This window comes from Trichomycterus rosablanca, chromosome 5 (assembly GCF_030014385.1).
Source record: "Trichomycterus rosablanca isolate fTriRos1 chromosome 5, fTriRos1.hap1, whole genome shotgun sequence".
NCBI classification, from domain to species: Eukaryota; Metazoa; Chordata; class Actinopteri; order Siluriformes; family Trichomycteridae; genus Trichomycterus; species Trichomycterus rosablanca.
Window position 1 is genome coordinate 16,133,224 of NC_085992.1, and position 20,966 is coordinate 16,154,189.

The 20,966-nt window shown below is 39.6% G+C and overlaps 1 protein-coding gene across 1 annotated transcript in view; it reads right to left on the reverse strand.

Moving 5' to 3' along the window:
• Positions 1–20,966, reverse strand: part of smoc2 (SPARC related modular calcium binding 2) — a 79,250-nt gene that overhangs the window by 22,711 nt on the left and 35,573 nt on the right. Inside the window, exons 3-7 of the mRNA XM_062995434.1 lie at positions 20,801–20,907; positions 19,401–19,500; positions 13,459–13,503; positions 4,990–5,040; positions 4,816–4,884 (exon numbers count right to left, since the gene is read on the reverse strand). Coding sequence (XP_062851504.1) covers positions 4,816–4,884; positions 4,990–5,040; positions 13,459–13,503; positions 19,401–19,500; positions 20,801–20,907 — 372 coding nt within the window. The remainder of the gene's footprint in view (positions 1–4,815; positions 4,885–4,989; positions 5,041–13,458; positions 13,504–19,400; positions 19,501–20,800; positions 20,908–20,966) is intronic.

A 20,966-nucleotide genomic window follows, 5' to 3' on the forward strand; every position in this document is an offset into this window, starting at 1 on the left:
ACAAGTTTAAACAAACTTTTAGACTAGTGGCTCTTGGTATGTACCTTTTATGTGTCATTGGGCTGAGACCCCCAAGGGTATGTCTTTGGTCCAATTGTTATGTGGAGAATTTGAAAGTTACCTTTTTGCAAACACGTCTTAAGACTTAATATTTTGCATTTCAAAATTCTCCACACTTTCTCTATTATGGACAGGTCAAGACTGCAGGCAGGACAGTACAGTACCCGTACCCTCTTCTTCCGCACCCATGCCTTTGTAATGTGTGCAGCATGTGGGTTTGCACTGTCTTGTTTAAAAATGCATGAACGTCCCTGGAAAAGATGACGTCTTAAAGGCAGCATATGTTGCTCTAAGATCTCAATGTACTTTTCTGCATTAATGCTGCCATCACAGAAGTGTAAATTACCTTCACCAAGGGCACTGACACAAGCCCATACCATAACAGACCCTGGCTGTTAACAAAATGAAGATCCTTTGCCCATCTTTGCTCCATGAAGACTTTTATGGATACTGTTTTTGTACCAAACCATGATTACAATCACCTGTTTGGAATCACATCATTATTTTTTTTACCTCATTACTAGTCCTAAATTGTCACATCTTAATAAATGAAATGAAGTTAACCAAACAAAACATTAAATATCTTGGGTTCATACTGTCTGCAATTGCATTTTCCTTACTGTCCCAACTTCTAATTTGAGGTTGTATAATGTCCTTTGATTTTGTGCCTCTGTCTCACAATTTGTGGTAGTAATTATGACTGGCTTCAGCTAGTGACTTCTCTGTGCCAATATAAAGAGGGCTAGGTTGATTGCATCTGTTAAAAAGTTCATGGCACAGTAGTTCGTTTGCAAGGTCTGGCATTGGCAAGTGGAAAAAAAATGGCCTGCCAATATTAAGGACACCGTCTGCAGCCGAAGCGATCTTGATGTCGCCTTAGGCTTACAGGCTCCCATACAATAAAGTCCTCTGTACCTGCTTTTTTATTTGACCATTTAATCAATGCTGATTTTGAAACAGTAAAATGTATAGTTGGCTGTTAACTTTGTGTGTGGATTAAGATTAGATCACATATTATGAGCAATACACGCTACATTTTTAGCATGATTTATTTTAAAGTGCACAAACCATGTACCATGCTCTAGCTTCTTATCAGAATTGTTTTGATCAGGACCCTTCATCTTCTGTCTAGCTTTCTATCCCTCTATTTTTATTCATGTTTCTTTTCTCAGTGTTCCACAAGTGCTTCTTTTGGTTAGAAACAGCTGGTGAAGACATAATCAGCGCACATATAACCCACGGAACAACCAGCTAATGAAAACCATCCACACTGCCCTCACTGCATTTTATTGATCATAAATCATTGAGATGTCATAATCAAACTATACACACACACTACACCAGCCAAACAGCTTTCACTGGGTTCTTTTATTGGTCATAAATCATCAGGACATCGTAACCTAACTATTCACTCACACATGCACACACACAACACTTTTGAACAAGTGCATATGGGTTGTTGATGTGAACTCAGGACCAAAGGTGGAAAAAAAATCTAATAATATACACCGATCAACCATAACATCAACACCACACTCAATTTGTGAAGTCTTACCCAAGTGGGGCAATTTTATGTTAATAAATCAAAAGTACACACACACACACACACACACACACATATTTGAAACCAACTACCAACCACTAACACCACTAGGCATTAAAATGTTTAGGAAAATCTTTGAGCTGTATAAAATCCATTACCTTCCAGAGTGCCCCTGTCCAAATAAGTGCTGATTATGAATGCCTCAAAAGCAAATCAATTAGTTTTCACCAGAGCACTGTTGAATACTCACTCTTGATTGGTTGAAAGATGTTCATTAGTTTTGTACAACACATTAGCTCTGATGTATACAGTTCTGATGTGGTGCTGTCCACAGGGAAATCCCAGTAACAGCTAAAGTCAAAGGTTCAGATATACTTCTGAGCAGCATGATTTCTACAACTGTCATTTTCTGTGATGGAATGGATGAAACTGATAAAATGACAAACAAAAGAGTACCAATGTTTTCACTGTAAATACAAACACATTTACAATTCAATGCCTGCAACCCACTCCAAAACAGTTACCCCTGTGTTTCATCGCCTTTTTAATGCATCAGGAACTAAAGACTAGGGCTGGCTCGATACCACTTTTTTATGTTCGATACCGATACTGCACTTTGAGTATCTGCCGATACTGATACCAATCCGATACCGTCATTTCTCCAACTAAGCAGTAATAATACATGTCTCAATGCACCATGGTTAAACTAGCTATCTAAATAACAGTGCTCAGACTGTGAAACAAATATTCTAAAGGAATAAATACAGAACCTACAACATCACACTTCTGCAAAACTGCTGTTTTTATTTTAACTTTTACACACAGAACATTTAGCAGCATTTTTGGCTTGTTTAACAAAAGTGTCTACAATTGGAAGATGTGGATGTCAGTCAAACGCGATGGACCAATTAGAATTGACGCAGAATTTAGTTTTTTCCGTTAAAGTTCTGTCCCATTTTTAGTTTGTTAAAAAACAAAAGCGTGCTTATTAAAAACCCTGCTGGATTTTGAAGAGGAAAACGGGAAACTGTGTAGTTTGTTTTATTTCATAACACTAATGGATTAATCGTTGAGGATGTGAGATATCTCCAAGCGGGGACAAGACCGATTAATCCAAGTCCGATTTATTATTTATAAAGTGATTTTTATTGTGTTTAAACAGTGTTTTTAGATGTGGCAGTAGTAGATGATTTTTAAAATGCTAAAAGTTTAAGTAGATCAGTGTGTTTTAATTCCTGAATGGCTGTTGCGGATGAGTTGTAGATCAGTGGCACATGTAATGTGAATTACATTTATATTGTCTGGCCCTTTAGGAGTGTTGAGTGTACAATGCTAGGGTATAGGGAGCGAGCGTGTAGGGAAGAGATTAGAAAATGATAGTCTCTGGCTGTGCTATGTTGTTCTGTGTTTGCACTGAGCGTGTGTGACATTAAAGTAGTGTTCTTATGAAACCCCACTGGAATGTTTGAACATTTAATTATTTTACAACACTGTTGGAACGTATCTTCGTGTGTTATTTGCTTTACACACAAACAATGGCCTTATTTACTTTAAGTATTAGTTACATTAAGTGTTATTTACATTAAGCAACAGTATCGGATTACACGTTTTTTTCCTTCATCCAGTGATTTGGGCCAATATCGGACCAGCCCTACTAAAGACACTAATAGTTGCAGTTTTGCAAGTGGAATTTTTGCCCCTTTTTGCTTGACACGGGACTTCGACTGATCAGTAATCCATGGTCGCTGTCATCTGATTCTCCTCCTCATGCTGCACTCTACATTTTCAATAGGATACAGATTTGGACCACAGGCAGGCCAGTCAAGCACATGTATTCTGTACCTGCTATAACAGTGTGGCTTCAGAGACACAAAGTGCAAGTGCATGACTGGTCATGTCTGCAGTTTGCTGTTTCATTAAATACAATTTAATGCTGATTAAATGGACAAATAAAAAAGCAGGTACAGAGGCTTTTCTTGTATGGAAGTCTGTAAGCCCAAGGCAACATCTAGATTGCTTCGGCTGCAGATGGTGTCCTTAATTGGCGAGCCATTTTTTTTGGCCTGTTAGCAGTTGCCAGTTCCACTTGCCAATTCCAGACCTTGCAAAGTGACTACTGTGCCATGAACTTTTTAACAGATGCAATCAACCTAGCCCTCTTTATATTGGCACACAGAAGTCACTAGCTGAAGCCAGTGTTACAGGAGATTCCGACAATGGTGACCACTGTTGACAAGTCTCGAATCAAGCAAGTATGAGAAAAGAATTTACTTGCAAAATAGCAACAATTAGTGTCCTTTTTTTGGAGTGTGTTGCAGGCATCAAACTCTAAATGTGTTTGACGGGGCGCCAGTCCATCGCAGGGCAGACACACATACACACACCCATTCACATATAAGGTAATTCAATGTCTCCAATTAACCTGATGTTTAACCTCATGTTTTTGGACTGTGGGAGGAAACCGGAGCTCCCGGAAGAAACCCACGCAGACACAGGGAAGAACATGCAAACAGCACAGAAAGAAGCCACTGCATTAACAGGACAAAGCATTTAGTGGTGGATAGTGGAAAATAATCAAGTTTGGGTAGTTAAAAGCCCTGCCATGCTATAATTTTACCTGACAGATGTTGTATCATCACAAATATACACCGTCCAGGAATTATGACCACTGACAGGTGAAGTGAATAACACTGATTATCTCTTCATCATGGCACCTGTTAGTGGGTGGGATATATTAGGCAGCAAGTGAACATTTCATCCTCAAAGTTGATGTGTTAGAAGCATTGAAATGAGTTTGACAAGGGCCAAACTGTGATGGCTAGATGACTGGGTCAGAGCATCTCCAAAACTGCAGCTCTTGTGGGGTGTTCCCAGTCTGCAGTGGTCAGTATCCATCAAAAGTGGTCCAAGGAAAAAACAGTGGTAAACCGGCGACAGGGTCATGGGCGGCCAAGGCTCACTGATGCACGTGGAGAGCGAAGGCTGGCCCGTGTGGTCCGATCCAACAGATGAGCTACTGTAGCTTAAACTGCTAAAGAAGTTAATGCTGGTTCTGATAGAAAGGTGTCAGAATACACAGTGCATCACAGTTTGTTGTGTATGGGGCTGCATAGCTGCAGACCAGTCAGTTAGGAAGGTGGTCGTAATGTTATGCTTGTAGATTGTTTCATTAAATGAAAAAGCATAAATAAACAAAAGAAAGATAAACTTACACTGAGTCCTGGTTTTGTTCCGCCTGATGCTGACCTCAGTCCAGAGTGTTGGGTACTGTGAGATCATGTCTACAGAAGAACACCAAGAACATTAATGCTGGTGAATCAGTAATATCAAAACAAACTTTAAAGCAAACTAATCCTGTGTTGAGGGTGTAGATAAACACAACTCACCTTCCTCGTCGACTGGTGGTTGTGGCTCCTCGACAAGAATGAGAGAGTCATCTGCATTTAGAATGGAGAAGATTTGCAAGGAAACTACAATTACAAAAGTCAGCTAGACATTCATGGAAAATAAAAGATGAAATACTATTTGCACTTGGCCCGGCCAGAAGTAAGAGAGGGAAAAAGGATGGAATGAAGAAAAGGCTGAGAGTATAGTCTAAAGGAAAGATACATATATTATTTGGATGATTTGAATGGGATATGTTTTTTTTTAAATATCTGGTTGGTAATATTACCAAAGAATGTGTGTATTACCAATGTGTACTACATAAACACAGTACTCATATAGTTTACTGGCTAGTAGCAGAAGCGTACAGAGAGCTTAAACACAGACAGAGAAACTTGCCAGGCTTTCTGCTGTTCATCCCAGCACCTCAACCAGACAGTAAGTCACTGTTTAAGTGACTCCTAATCCAGGCTTTTCTCCAGCAGACACAACCGACAGTGTCTACAGAGCACCCAACCACTGCACTTGTGTATCATTCAATCTCTGACTTGTGATAAATGCTCATTTTGATTTTGTTCTCTGGACAGTATACACCGATCAGCCATAACATTAAAACCACCTCCTTGTTTCTACACTCAGTCCATTTTATCGGCTCCACTTACCATATAGAAGCTCTTTGTAGTTCTACAATTACTGACTGTAGTCCATCTGTTTCTCTGCATGCTTTGTTAGCCCCCTTTCATGCTGTTCTTCAATGGTCAGGACTCTCCCAGGACCACTACAGAGCAGGTATTATTTGGGTGGTGGGTCATTCTCAACACTGCATTGACACTGACATGAGTGTATGAGTGGATCAGACACAGCAGCGCTCACTGTCAATGCTGGACTGAGAATAGTCCACCAACCAAAAATATACTCAGCCAACAGCACCCCCGTGGGCAGCGTCCTGTGACCACTGATGAAGGTCTAGAAGATGACCAACTCAAAACAGCAGCAATAGATGAGCGATCATCTCTGATTTTACATCTACAAGGTAGACCAACTAGGTAGGAGTGTCTAATAGAGTGGACAGTGAGTGGACACGGTATTTAAAAAGTCCAGCAGCTCAGCTGTGTCTGATCCACTCATACCAGCACAACACACACTAACACACCACCACCATGTCATTGTCACTGCAGTGCTGAGAATGATCCACCACCCAAATAATACCTACTCTGTGGTAGTCCTGACCATTGAAGAACAGCATGACAGGGGGCTAACAAAGCATGCAGAGAAACAGATGGACTACAGTCAGTAATTGTAGAACTACAAAGTGCTTCTATATGGTAAGTGGAGCTGATAAAACAAGGAGGTGGTTTTCATGTTATGGCTGATTGGTGTATCTGGTCTCTGAACCAGCACTAAGAAGTGCACCTTCCAATGGCTAGGCTGTTTTGATTGTTAGTCAGAAATTAGTCAATCATGTTCTGAGTAGACTCAATTCGAACCTTCAATCCTTCAGACACAGCCGATTTTGTTGAGCCCTAGCCCAGGCCGGCAGCTTGAGGGCTAAGCCTGGACTTAAAGACTCAAATTCTCTGCTGAGGTGTTCTAGCCTTATATATACACTGCTGTGCCACCTAAGCACCCTGTTATTTTTATTAATATTATTTTTGTCGTATTGACTCAATCCAGGCATAACACATAATAGCTCTGCTTAAACTAACTTAAATTTGCCTGGAAGGGTTGACATTGGCCTGGACTAACTGATAGTCCAGCTGGTATGCCAGTCTGACCGGCATCCAAAACCCATCTGAAACCATCAAAACAGACCATCCCGTTGGTCTAGACTATTTGTCAGTGCAGACATAAAACATTTAGCATATAAGAATTATACCATCTGACATAAGACAGTTAGCATATAAGGATTTTACCATGTGAATGAAATATGCAGTATAGCATCACAGCATGTGGTCTGCAAATGTCTGAATGTTTATAAAAAAGACCTTTGGGCATTTCTTAACCAGCTCAAACAATCGATTGTTCCAATGTCAAACAACATATTGTGGCGAGCGCACTAGCTCATTGGGTTGACGAGAGTGGGTGCTTGATGCTTGGATGTTTCATAATGTAAATAATTATTACACTTTGGAGTTATTCATGTATATGGAATCGAAGAATCAAAGGCTACACTCACTGTCCATTTTATCAGCTCCACTTATCATAAAGAAGCACTTCTTAGTTCTACAATTACTAACTGTAGTTCTTCTGTTTCTCTACATACTTTTTAGCCTGCTTTCTCCCTGTTCTTCAATGGTCAGGACCCCCACAGAGCAGGTATTATTTAGATGGTGAATGATTCTCAGCACTGCAGTGACACTGACATGGTGGTGGTGTGTTAGTGTGTGTTAGTGTGTGTGCTGGTATGAGTGTATCAGACACAGCAGTACTGCTGGAGGTTTTAAATACCATGTTCACTTACTGTCCACTCTATTAGACACTCCTACCTAGTTGGTCTACCTTGTAGATGTAAAGTCAGAGACGATCGCTCATCTATTGCTGCTGTTTGAGTTGGTCATCTTCTAGACCTTCATCAGTGGTCACAGGACGCTGCCCACAGGGCACTGTTGGCTGGATATTTTTGGCTGGTGGACTATTTTCAGTCCAGCAGTGACAGTGAGGTGTTTAAAAACTCCATCAGCGCTGCTGTGTCTTATCCACTCATACCAGCACAACACACACTAACACACCACCACCATGTCAGTGTCACTGCAGTGCTGTGAATCATCCACCACCTAAATAATACCTGCTCTGTAGTGGTCCTGGGAGAGTCCTGACCATTGAAGAACAGCAAGAAAGGGGGCTAACAAAGCATGCAGAGAAACAGAAGGACTACAGTCAGTAATTGTAGAACTACAAGTGCTTCTATATGGTAAGTGGAGCTGATAAAATGGACAGTGAGTGTAGAAATAAGGAGGTGGTTTTAATGTTATGGCTGATCAGTGTATATCAGTAAAAACTAATAGCCTTTGTGTTATATTATTTGCCGGCACTTTTAGGGGGCTTAACCCTGTGTTTAGTGAGACTCCTGCTCCACCTGTTCAATAAAAAAGCATAAAGTGATCCCTACTGCCTCATCATTGATGTTGGCGGGGCCACAATATTATTTTGGGTCATTTTTAATAAATGATGAACAGGAACAGTTGGCCGCTTCAGCCATGCTAGCTATTTCTGATGAAGTGCTTGAGCACACTAGGGAAATCACATCGTGTCCTTATTCTTCTAGGAAAGGACCATGCTGTTTACTCTAGCTAACTTCTAAAGAAATTGAAGTAGTTGCAAAACCCAGGCTATTGTCATGAAATACAAACCACTGGCATGTCGTTACTGTCAGGCTGGAAGTTCTTACTGAAATACTTTGTCAAGGAGACATCTCACGCATATCTGACTTCATTTCTTAGCATCAAAAACAGCTGACTGTCATATTAACGGAGTGGATATCACTCTGGTTTGCACTGGCGATTTCTTAACATCCAGATACTTTTGTCACATATTGTCAATTCTACCATTATTTTTTATCTATTCAAAAGTATGTTGTAACGACTGGTTAGCGTGGGGAGGCCCCTTGGAGAGAGACTAATGGTGTGTAGCTACTTGCCCTGTCCTTCGAAAAACACACACACACAAGAGATTAAATGGTCAAATATGTACAGTTGTGTTAACATTTCATTGACTACAAATGCATTAGAACACGTTCATCTCAAAGAGTTCGTTCAGAATCAGCTACTTATCACAAATCGACTGACTCGATTTAGTTTCTCATACATTCCCGTAGCGTCAATGCATTTGCCCGTAGAAGCTGAGCGTCTATTCACTTCTATGGGGCTGTACTGAAAGGTTTTTTCTTTGCTTCGAAACTCGCCGGTCATTGGATAAATGCCACGATTTTGTCCCGCCCCCGGACGCTGAGCGTCTCTGGGGTGAATGGAGCTGTGGGCAGGTCTGGACGCAAAGCTTCTGCAAGATGATTGGAGGATCAGTCGAAAAGCTGAATCCCGTTTTGATTGACAGCTATTTTGAGATCTACATCGCGGATTTTGCGAATGAAGTCGAAAGACAAACTGCAACCCATTTCTTGGTATCTGCTTGGTGAAATTACTTGACCATTTCCATTGTTCATTGTGTAAATAAAACACACTCATAGTATTTGTTTCAGTTTAACATAATTTTAAAATTTCCTTGTTCGAGTTCCTTCTTGAAAAAGGAATGGAGGGCAGAATTTATGTATAATTAAATTGAAAAATTTTATGATGTAAGCCGAAAATGAGCTTCCCCTCTTTGAAAGACCAGCAGCCGCCACTAATATATATATACAGTGTATCACAAAAGTGAGTACACCCCTCACATTTCTGCAAATATTTCATTATATCTTTTCATGGGACAACACTATAGAAATAAAACTTGGATATAACTTAGAGTAGTCAGTGTACAGCTTGTATAGCAGTGTAGATTTACTGTCTTCTGAAAATAACTCAACACACAGCCATTAATGTCTAAATGGCTGGCAACATAAGTGAGTACACCCCACAGTGAACATGTCCAAATTGTGCCCAAATGTGTCGTTGTCCCTCCCTGGTGTCATGTGTCAAGGTCCCAGGTGTAAATGGGGAGCAGGGCTGTTAAATTTGGTGTTTTGGGTACAATTCTCTCATACTGGCCACTGGATATTCAACATGGCACCTCATGGCAAAGAACTCTCTGAGGATGTGAGAAATAGAATTGTTGCTCTCCACAAAGATGGCCTGGGCTATAAGAAGATTGCTAACACCCTGAAACTGAGCTACAGCATGGTGGCCAAGGTCATACAGCGGTTTTCCAGGACAGGTTCCACTCGGAACAGGCTTCGCCAGGGTCGACCAAAGAAGTTGAGTCCACGTGTTCGGCATCATATCCAGAGGTTGGCTTTAAAAAATAGACACATGAGTGCTGCCAGCATTGCTGCAGAGGTTGAAGACGTGGGAGGTCAGCCTGTCAGTGCTCAGACCATACGCCGCACACTGCATCAACTCGGTCTGCATGGTCGTCATCCCAGAAGGAAGCTGACGCACAAGAAAGCCAGCAAACAGTTTGCTGAAGACAAGCAGTCCAAGAACATGGATTACTGGAATGCCCTGTGGTCTGACGAGACCAAGATAAACTTGTTTGGCTCAGATGGTGTCCAGCATGTGTGGCGGCGCCCTGGTGAGAAGTACCAAGACAACTGTATCTTGCCTACAGTCAAGCATGGTGGTGGTAGCATCATGGTCTTGGGCTGCATGAGTGTTGCTGGCACTGGGGAGCTGCAGTTCATTGAGGGAAACATGAATTCCAACATGTACTGTGACATTCTGAAACAGAGCATGATCCCCTCCCTTCGAAAACTGGGCCTCATGGCAGTTTTCCAACAGGATAACGACCCCAAACACAACCTCCAAGATGACAACTGCCTTGCTGAGGAAGCTGAAGGTAAAGGTGATGGACTAAACCCAATTGAGCACCTGTGGCGCATCCTCAAGTGGAAGGTGGAGGAGTTCAAGGTGTCTAACATCCACCAGCTCCGTGATGTCATCATGGAGGAGTGGAAGAAGAAGAACCTTTATTGTCATTATACTGGAAGAGGATTCCAGTAGCAACCTGTGCAGCTCTGGTGAATTCCATGCCCAGGAGGGTTAAGGCAGTGCTCTTAACGCTCTTAATGTTCACTGTGGGGTGTACTCACTTATGTTGCCAGCCATTTAGACATTAATGGCTGTGTGTTGAGTTATTTTCAGAAGACAGTAAATCTACACTGCTATACAAGCTGTACACTGACTACTCTAAGTTATATCCAAGTTTTATTTCTATAGTGTTGTCCCATGAAAAGATATAATAAAATATTTGCAGAAATGTGAGGGGTGTACTCACTTTTGTGATGCACTGTATATACTGTATATACAGTGGGGGAAATAAGTATTTGATCCCCTGTTGATTTTGTAAGTTTACCCCCTTACAAATACTTGAACAGTCTATAATTTTTATGGAAGGTTTATTTTAACAGAGAGAGACAGAATATCAACAAAAAAATCCAGAAAAAAAACATTAAATAAAAGTTATAAATTAATTTGTATTTAATTAAGGGAAATAAGTATTTGATCCCCTACCAACCAGCAAGAATTCTGACCCCCACAGACCGGTTATGTGCCCATGAGGCACACAAATTAGTCCTGTCCCTGTATAAAAGACTCCTGTCACAGAATCAGTTTCTTCCGTTCAAATCTCTCGACCACCATGGGCAAGACCAAAGAGCTATCAAAGGACGTCAGGGACAAGATTGTAGACCTGCACAAGGCTGGAATGGGCTACAAGACCATCAGCAAGAAGCTTGGTGAGAAAGAGACCATTGTTGGAGCGATAATTCGAAAATGGAAGAAATACAAGATCACAGTCAATCACCCTCACTCTGGAGCTCCATGCAAGATCTCACCTGGAGGGGTAAGAATGATTCTGAGAAAGGTGAGGTCAGTCCAGAATTACACGGGAGGAGCTTGTCAATGATCTCAAGGGAGCTTAAAATAAACCTTACATAAAAATTATAGACTGTTCAAGTCTTTGTAAGGGAGTAAACTTATGTATATATAAGTAAACCACTGTATGTATATATACGTATATATATACCATGTCACAACTATTTAGGCCCTTAACTCTATTTCATGATATTATATTGCAGATTTAAAAAATAATAAAATATGTGATGTGTCAAAAATGATAAAATAAATGAAAGTGAAAGCATTTATCCTGCTGTGAAGGAAGGAAACTGAAATAAAAAGGGATAAATAATTAAATAAGCTGAGTAAAAATCACCAAAGAGTGCTGGAAAGGAAGTGCAGTTAGTGAAGTGCATTTGAATATTTCTCATGTGGAACTAAACATAACAGTATAGCTGAAAAACTCTGCATGAGGTAGATGTTGCTGTAAAATTAGACTTTTTTCATCATTACAAGGATATACATGAAAATAAAAGCTTTATTATAGCCAAGAGATTGGGTGTATGGTCAATGTGTTCCATACAGCTGTTCCATCTATTTTTGAAGAGCACAAGGAATTAATATAGAAGCACAGTGTCAATTGCTTGTTGCATATATTATATACACCGATCAGCCGTAACATTAAAACCACCTCCTTGTTTCTACACTCACTGTCCATTTTATCAGCTCCACTTACCATATTAAAGCACTTTGTAGTACTACAATTACTGATTGTAGTCCATCTGTTTCTCTGCATGCTTTGTTAGCCCCCATTCATGCTGTCCTTCAATGGTCAGGACTCTCCCAGCACCACCACAGAGCAGGTATTATTTGGCCGGTGGATCATTCTCAGCACTGCAGTGACACTGACATGGTGGTGGTGTGTTAGTGTGTGTTGTGCTGGTATGAGTGGATCAGACACAGCAGCGCTGCTGGAGTTTTTAAACACCTCACTGTCACTGCTGGACTGAGAATAGTCCCCCAACCAAAAATATATCCAGCCAACAGTGCCCCATGGGCAGCGTCCTGTGACCACTGATGAAGGTCTACAAAATGACCAACTCAAACAGCAGCAATAAATGAGCGATCGTCTCTGACTTTACATCTACAAGGTGGACCAACTAGGTAGGAGTGTCTAATAGAGTGGACAGTGAGTAAACACGATATTTAAAAAACTCCAGCAGCGCTGCTGTGTCTGATCCACTCATACCAGCACAACACACACTAACACACCACCACCATGTCAGTGTCACTGCAGTGCTGAGAATGATCCACCACCTAAATAATACCTACTCTGTGGTGGTCCTGGGAGAGTCCTGACCATTGAAGAACAGCATGAAAGCGGGCTAAAAAAGTATGCAGAGAAACAGATGGACTACAGTCAGTAATTGTAGAACTTCAAAGTGCTTCTATATGGTAAGTGGAGCTGATAAAATGGACAGTGAGTGTAGAAACAAGGAGGTGGTTTTAATGTTATGGCTGATCTGTGTATAATATATTACAAATAATATTTGGTGCTATGTTGATAAAAATCAACGTATAGATGGTAAGAAAAAAGCTACTTTCACCCTTCAGAAATACCCTCCTCTGTTATTATGACATCATTGTTTATTAATATATGTAATCTTGCAATTACATTAAAAAATGGCAGATTATTTAATGAATCACTGCCACTAAAGAGAAAGGGAATGTTTTATCAAATTTATTTTATTTTGGTTCCAAAACTTGTGTAGGGTATTTCTGTGATGGATCTTATTTCATGACTCAGACAGTAGGTACTGTCTTTCAATGCCAATTGTGGGGCAAACCCTGACCTAATATTAATGTGTGGTTATGATAAAATGTATGGAAGTGTATGGAACACTGTGACCTTACTGTACATACATTAAATTTTAAGTGGATGAATACTGCATAATGAAAGCAAATAATGGAAGTGATATAGCACTATACCTGCTTTCCCTGGCTCTTTGGGAGAGACCTTGTCATGCTTGGAGCCTGAAAACAAGACAACAGTTTTACTTTGCACTGCAGGTAAAATGGAAATGTAATTTTTTGCATAATCTGGTAGTATAGACAGCTTTTAATTGCAGTTATTGTTGTGGTTTAGCCTTCTAATTCTTTACTATTGACCATGATTGACAAAAGCAGGTGACTTCACTGTGCTTATATAAACAAGGTAAATGGTGCCATGCCAAGGGCAGAAAGAAAACCCAACCTGTCACCTTATGCTGAGACAAAGTTTGTCGAATGGTTTAGTAACAGCGGTCACTGTCCACATTCAAGCTAGCTTTACATTAACATGGGCTTTCACTGTCCATGTGAACAATACTTCAGGTTTTTTCTAATAAAAGTCACAAAAAAGAACAATTGAAATTCAGAGACTGCCTTGACATACATATCATATACATATTTCCTTTACCAGTGTATGTTAACTACTGACTTGTAGTTAAGTATTGGGACACCCCTTGTTTTAGCCACAGCAATTGCTAACAAGTGTAATAAATAAATTATATAAAAGAAAATTATATGCTTCCAACTTTGCAGCAACAGTTTAGAAAAGCCCCTTATCTGTTCCAGCATGACTGTGCCCCTGTGCACAAAGCAATATCTATAAAGACATGAAGACAAGCTTGGTCTAAAGAAACTCCAGTGGTCTGCACAGAGCCCTGACCTCAGCACCAATGAACAGCTTTGGAGCTGGAACATCAATTGAGGCTTTTCTGACCAACAGTGTCCAGCCATATAAATACTATTTTGACTAATGCCGAGTTCACACAACACGACTTTTCAAGTCGTCAGGTCGCTGTACAGTTCACACTACACAACTGGATCTCTTGTAATCCGGAGTCTTTCAAGTCGACTGATCAGCGATAGGGGGTTTCACACTACAATATCTATCACCAACTGGAATCGCAGATGAGCTTCTGTGGTCTCCCAAACTACATTTTGTCACAAAAACAAAAGCGAGAAGTGACGAGGGATTTAATGACACCACGTCCAAAAATGCACGTCAACAAGAAGCGAGCGAAGTTTGTGCGCTGATGTGCAGCCTAAAATCAAGGAGAAAAAATAATTGAATCTGAGTGAATTTGGCAACGCGACAACGGGATTGTTCTACTGTATAGTGAGTTGGGGGTTAATAAATATTTTTTGCAATGCAACGTTGGTGTTATGTTTTGTAGAGAACGATAATGTCAGAAATACTGTAAAACTGTGTGTGTCGATGTATTCTGATATAAACTATATTATGCCCCTGTCCCACCTTTTTACAAATCCTCATCCGCGTTTCACCTCACATTGTATCTTGCATTCTCGTTGGCTGTTCGACATAGCACTCATTGCCAGTTGTGCGACTCAGATCCAGATATTTGAAATGCTAGATATCTCTCGTCGGATCGAGTTGTTGAGTAGTTCACACATAGCAGTCGGCGAGCAAAAATCAGGGCAAAATCGTGTAGTGTGAACTAGGCATAAATAGGCACAAATTCCCACAGACATACTTACAAGTCTTGTGAGAATTATTCTCAGAAGAGTGGGTGTTATTATAGGTGAAAAGATCACATCGAGGTCACTTTTTTAATACCATTTGTTTTAAAAATGGGATGTCTAACAAGTTCATGGACAGATGTCTGAATACTTTTGGCTCTATAATACATCTTTCAAGGTCTACACAACACATGATACCATCCTAAATACTGGAGAATTTCAGCAAAACACACACAGCTGTTTTCTGTCACTTATTCATGTTGTATTGATCAAACCACTCTCATGTGCAATTAAAATATTTTTCTAATTGGCCGATACAGTCATGCAAATCGTACACAGTTTACGTTAGAAGTCTTTGCAAAATATCACTCCAGTCTAAGAAGGTTGAGACGGGGCAGGTGGCTTTGGTTATGTGAGAGTTTTGGCAGGCTGCGTTAAACCAGACCTCTGGAGGATTAAGCACTTTTTCTCTTCGTGTTTGAAACCGTAATGCTAACAGCTTCAACAGACCCGTATTGTTTCTCATTCGCCTGAGGGATGCAAAGACCAAAGCCATCCACTGACTTCTGTTGAATCATCGGTGTGCTACGCCGGCAGGCAGTGCTCGAACCTGTCAGCACTTCACACCACCAAAACACTATCACTTTAGTCTGGTTTGAAAATGAGTTGTGTTCATATGTAGCCAATGTACACATACAATGTTTGTAAATCACACTGACTTTTTGCACTAACTACTAATATATATACTGTATATATATATATATATATATATATATATATATATATATATATAATGTGGTTTGATTTGAACTGGATAACCCAAGGATATGTACTTTTATCATTTACAGTGCTGTCTGGTAAAGTGTATGAACTTATATGTTTTCATATGGACTATAAATCAAGATTTGGGTTGTTTAGATGCCCTGTCCTATAAAAACCATAAAACAAAAGCATTTCTTCAGATCCAGATGTTCATCACTACACAAGAATACAAACCATCAACAAGTAAAAGTAATTTGGTTTAAGCATCAAAGATCCCATCACGCATTGCTAAATAAGTAACAGCAAACCACCATAGAAATACATAGACATTTACATTTACATCATTTTGCAGACGCTTTTATCCAAAGTGACTTACAGTACTGTGACAGTATACAGTCTAAGCAATTGAGGGTTAAGGGCCTTGCTCAAGGGCCCAACAGTGGCAACCTGGCAGTGGTGGGGCTTGAACCTTTTGATTACTAGTCCAGTACTTTAACCACTAGGCTACAACTGCCTTACCTTGCTTTGTTCATGTGTCCACTATAAAACACTGAACACATAATGACTAACCCAATGTTTTTAAAGTTTAGGGTGATACCTGAGCATCCACTTGTTCAGTGACAAAACAGTCATGTGTTTACCAGTCAAGAGTGGGTCACAGATTACAGATTACTTTTTAAGTCATAATATTTTCTATCAAATTGGAAAGTTTTGGTGATTATTCATGTAGCATACTCCTCAACGACTAGTTCTAATCCCAATGATTTGAAATAGCAAATGTGAGAAAAGTGGGAAATAAAAAAAAACCAATTAATACTATGGGGATTGTAATACAAAATGTTTTAGGCTATACAATATTTTAAAGGTATTATTTAAGGCAGAAGCGCATACTAATACAGTAATACCTTGTAACTCCACGTCCCCTAAACTCAAAATCTTTGAAACTCAACGCCCTTCGTCGAGAAATTTGTTCCCTTAAACTCAACGTGTTCATTTTTTTTTTTTTTTTTTTTTTTTTTTTTTTTTTATTATTTAATTTCAAATTAACAATGAACAGTCGCATTGTTCAACGCTCGGCTTAAGCGGTAAAACGTCATCAAAGTGTGAATATGAGACGAATCTGCATTTGTGTGGAATTCACTCTAAAAGCGTCCACATGTATGCGTGTTTATTTGGATTTTCCTCACTGATTCACTTTTAAACATGTGTTACAGCTCAGGGTTCTGAGAAATTGTAAGAATCAGCTTTTTATTTCAGTGTTTTTATATTATATTTGTGTTATTTTCAGTGTATAAGTTGTCAGAAACAACCCCATTATTTTACATTAGCCTAAAATATATGCAAATCTATGGGACCAGGCAATGCATTAACAGGTTTCCCCATTCATCCTTATGGGAAAAAAATACCTTGAAACTCAATGTCTTTTAAACTCAACGTCAGTCCCAGAACCAATTGACGCGGAGTTTCAAGGTACCACTGTATTCGAAATTCATTCTAATTATAAAGCAGCTGAAGCAGTCTACTAAAGACGATTTTGTCAGGTATTAAATATAACAGTTTATAACTTTTCCAACCTGGACTGGTAAATCTGTTTGTTCAATAAAGAGATAAAAGTACAATTGTTATTAGTTTAGACAAAATGCTTTTTGTATATTATTATTGATGTAGAATTGTAATGGTTGAAATCCATTTGTTTTTCTACTTTGTTTTGTCTGCGTCTATATTTAGGACTTGAGTTTTGACTTCATGCTTAGACTTCAGACTGTTTTGTTTGATTTTCTCCCTACAACTTTTATTTTGCTTTAACAATATGTATAGTATCATCTAGTATTGTCAAAGTGAAAGGATATTAAGTTTCATATTAAGTTCTCTTTTTCTGATTTTATTTTGTCATAAGTATTTTATAGGGTTAAATATGCTATGGTGTAGAAGGTTCTCTAATATCTTATAAATAACTGACATTTGCTGCTGCTTGGATAGAGAAAGAGGAAGGCAAGGGCTTTTTTTACATTGCTTCATTGCACATTTTTTTTATGCTTCTTGGTTAACATCTGACAATTTGGATATATATCTTTCCATCATACCCAATCTTAACAAAAAAAGTTGTTTTTTTTCATGTAATATCTTAATTTATATCAGCTGCAGTCAAGTGTCATGTCTAATGACGAATTACAAAGCCAAGCAACAAGTTAAATGATGTAAAGAATATTCTACACCACCAAATTAATGATTTAAATTGCTGTATGAATATTTTCATTTGGTTTTTGTTCTATTTTAGTAACAAAAATACTATAATAGAAATTATTGAAATCTGAAAACTGAAGTCTGGCATGATATTCATATTTAATAAACATACATACAATAAACCTACATACAGCGATCAGCCATAAAATTAAAACCACCTCCTTGTTTCTATACTCACTGTCCATTTTATCAGCTCTACTTACCTTAAAGAAGCTCTTTGTAGTTCTACAAGTACTGACTGTAGTCCATCTGTTTCTCTGCATGCTTTGTTAGCCCCCTTTCATGCTGTTCTTCAATGGTCAGGACCCCCACAGGACCACTACAGAGCAGGTATTATTTGGGTGGTGGATCATTCTCAGCACAGCAGTGACACTGACATGGTGGTGGTGTCTTAGTGTGTGTTGTGCTGGTATGAGTGGATCAGACACAGTAACGCTGCTGGAGTTTTTAAACACCTCACTGTCCTTGCTAGACTGAGAATAGTCCACCAACCAAAAATATCCAGCCAACAGTGCCCCGTGGGCAGCATCTTGTGACCACTGATGAAGGTCTAGAAGATGACCAACTAAATCAGCAGCAATAGATGAGCGATCATCTCTGACTTTACATCTACAAGGTGGACCAACTAGGTAGGAGTGTCTAATAGTGGACAGTGAGTGGACACAATATTTAAAAACTCCAGCAGTGCTGCTGTGTCTGATCCACTCATACCAGCACAACACACACTAACACACCACCACCATGTCAGTGTCACTGCAGTGCTGAGAATGATCCACCACACAAATAATACCTGCTCTGTAGTGGTCCTGGGAGATTCCTGACCATTGAAGAACAGCATGAAAGGGGGCTAACAAAGCATGCAGAGAAACAGATGGACTACTGTCAGTAATTGTAGAACTACAAAGTGCTTTTATGTGGTAAATGGACAGTGAGTGTAGAAACAAGGTAATGTTATGGCTGATCAGTGTATATAATTATAGTATACATTTAGCTGGTTGCCCATCCTTTTAATTAGCTTTAATGTTGAAATAAAATAAAGCACAGTATTATTGTTTGTGTTCCTTTCCCTACAGCCCATTATACTAGCCAGTTGGCAGCTTGGATACTCCACCTCATGCATATTAAGCTGTCAAAGCTGTCTGTTTTGTCTGTCTGAGGGCATAAAGTTCAGTCAGCAAGCTGTCAAAGCAATTTCTTATAATGACCTATTAAACTGAAGTCAAGAGAGGTAATAGAACTGGGCAGGTGCATGAACATATAATTTTTGTGGATTGCAAGTTTCCTTACATTGCTTAAGTCATCCAAACCTCAGAAACACAAGTACTCTGCTTACTTTGCCCCAGGCTGTGAAAAAATGTGATTTGCAATTTGTAAACAAAATGCGAGCCAATGAGCCTTACCCTGGCACCGAGGCTTCTTATTGGCTACCGCTGAGCCGCTGATGGGTCTCCCATTGGGTGTAACGCACCAGCAGTAGCCTGTATAGCTGTGGCATTGGACCTGAGATTAAAAAAGAGATATATGTTTCAGAATATGCACAAAAGCTAGAAAGATCATTTTTCTTATTGTTGGACACATTCTGCGGGGTGCTTGAAACATTTATTTTAGAAAGCATTTTTATGTCATGCACTTATTATGGTATCAGATACAATCTTCTAATACAATGTATGAACTGAGAATAAAAATGTTAATGGAAACTGATATACAGTATATTTATGGAATATATGCCATAGCGGTTTGGGAATTAAATTTTTTGGGAATGATCTGTAAGCAGAAGAAAAACAAATCACAAATTCTACTTCTGTCAGGTTCATTGTGGATCTGAAAATAACTTTGTAGCATGGCCTTCTGTTTCTATAGAAGCTGCTCAAACATGCATAATAATTTCTACACTCAAGCAAGCTTTACAACTTTAGAGCTTTAGCCATAAGTATAAAATTGCTGAGTAGAAAAGAAGTCCATGTTCCAATATTGGCACTGAGGAGACCAAGTGATTTAGTGTTTCAGCTTTCATTTTGTCCCATTCTTCCTGCAAACACGTCTTAAGATGTGCAACAGTACGGGGTCGTCGTTGTCGCATTTTTCATTTCAAAATTCTCCACACATTCTCTATTGGGGACAGGTCAGGACTGCAGGCAGGCCAGTCCAGTACCCGTACCATCTTCTTTTGCAGCCATGCCTTTTGTAATGTGTGCAGCATGTGGTTTTGCATTGTCTTGTTGAAAAATGCATAGGCGTCCCTGGAAAAGATGACATCTTGAAGGCAGCATATATTGCTCTATGACGTCAGTGTACGTTTCTGCATTAATGCTGCCATCACAGAAGTGTAAATGACCTTTACCAAGGGCACTGACACAGCCCCATACCATGACAGACCCTGGCTTTTGGACTTGTTGCTGATAACAGTCTGAATGGTCCTTTTTGTCTTTGGTGCGGAGCACACAGCGTGGAATGCTGATTCATCTGACCACAATACACGTTTCCACTGTGTGATGGTCCATCCTAGATGCCTCCGAGCCCAGAGAAGTCGACACCGCTTCTGGACATGGTTAACATAAGGCTTCTTTTTTGCACAGTAAAGCCTTAGATGGCCAATTTATGTTACTTGAAAGTTTGGGAAAAATAGAAGCCCACAAACACATTGGAAGAACTTTCATCCTCTTCATAGAAAATGACCAGAGTCAAGGTTTGAGCCCAGGTCCTGGTGACACATGTGCTAAGTGGCTCTTACATTGCCTAAATTCAATGGGTTAATTTTGAAAAATTTTACTCATCCACATCCAGACACCATGTATCTTACCTCACTGTAAGTGCCATCTGGGTTGCAGACAGGTACGAAAACCTGTGGGAAAAGTTTCTTGGCCTGCTGCTCTGTATACTTCTTCTCAGCCACACACCTAGATGTATCTAAATCAAAGCAAAGGTGTATAGTCAGCTAGAGATTTACTTATTTAAAAAAAATCTTT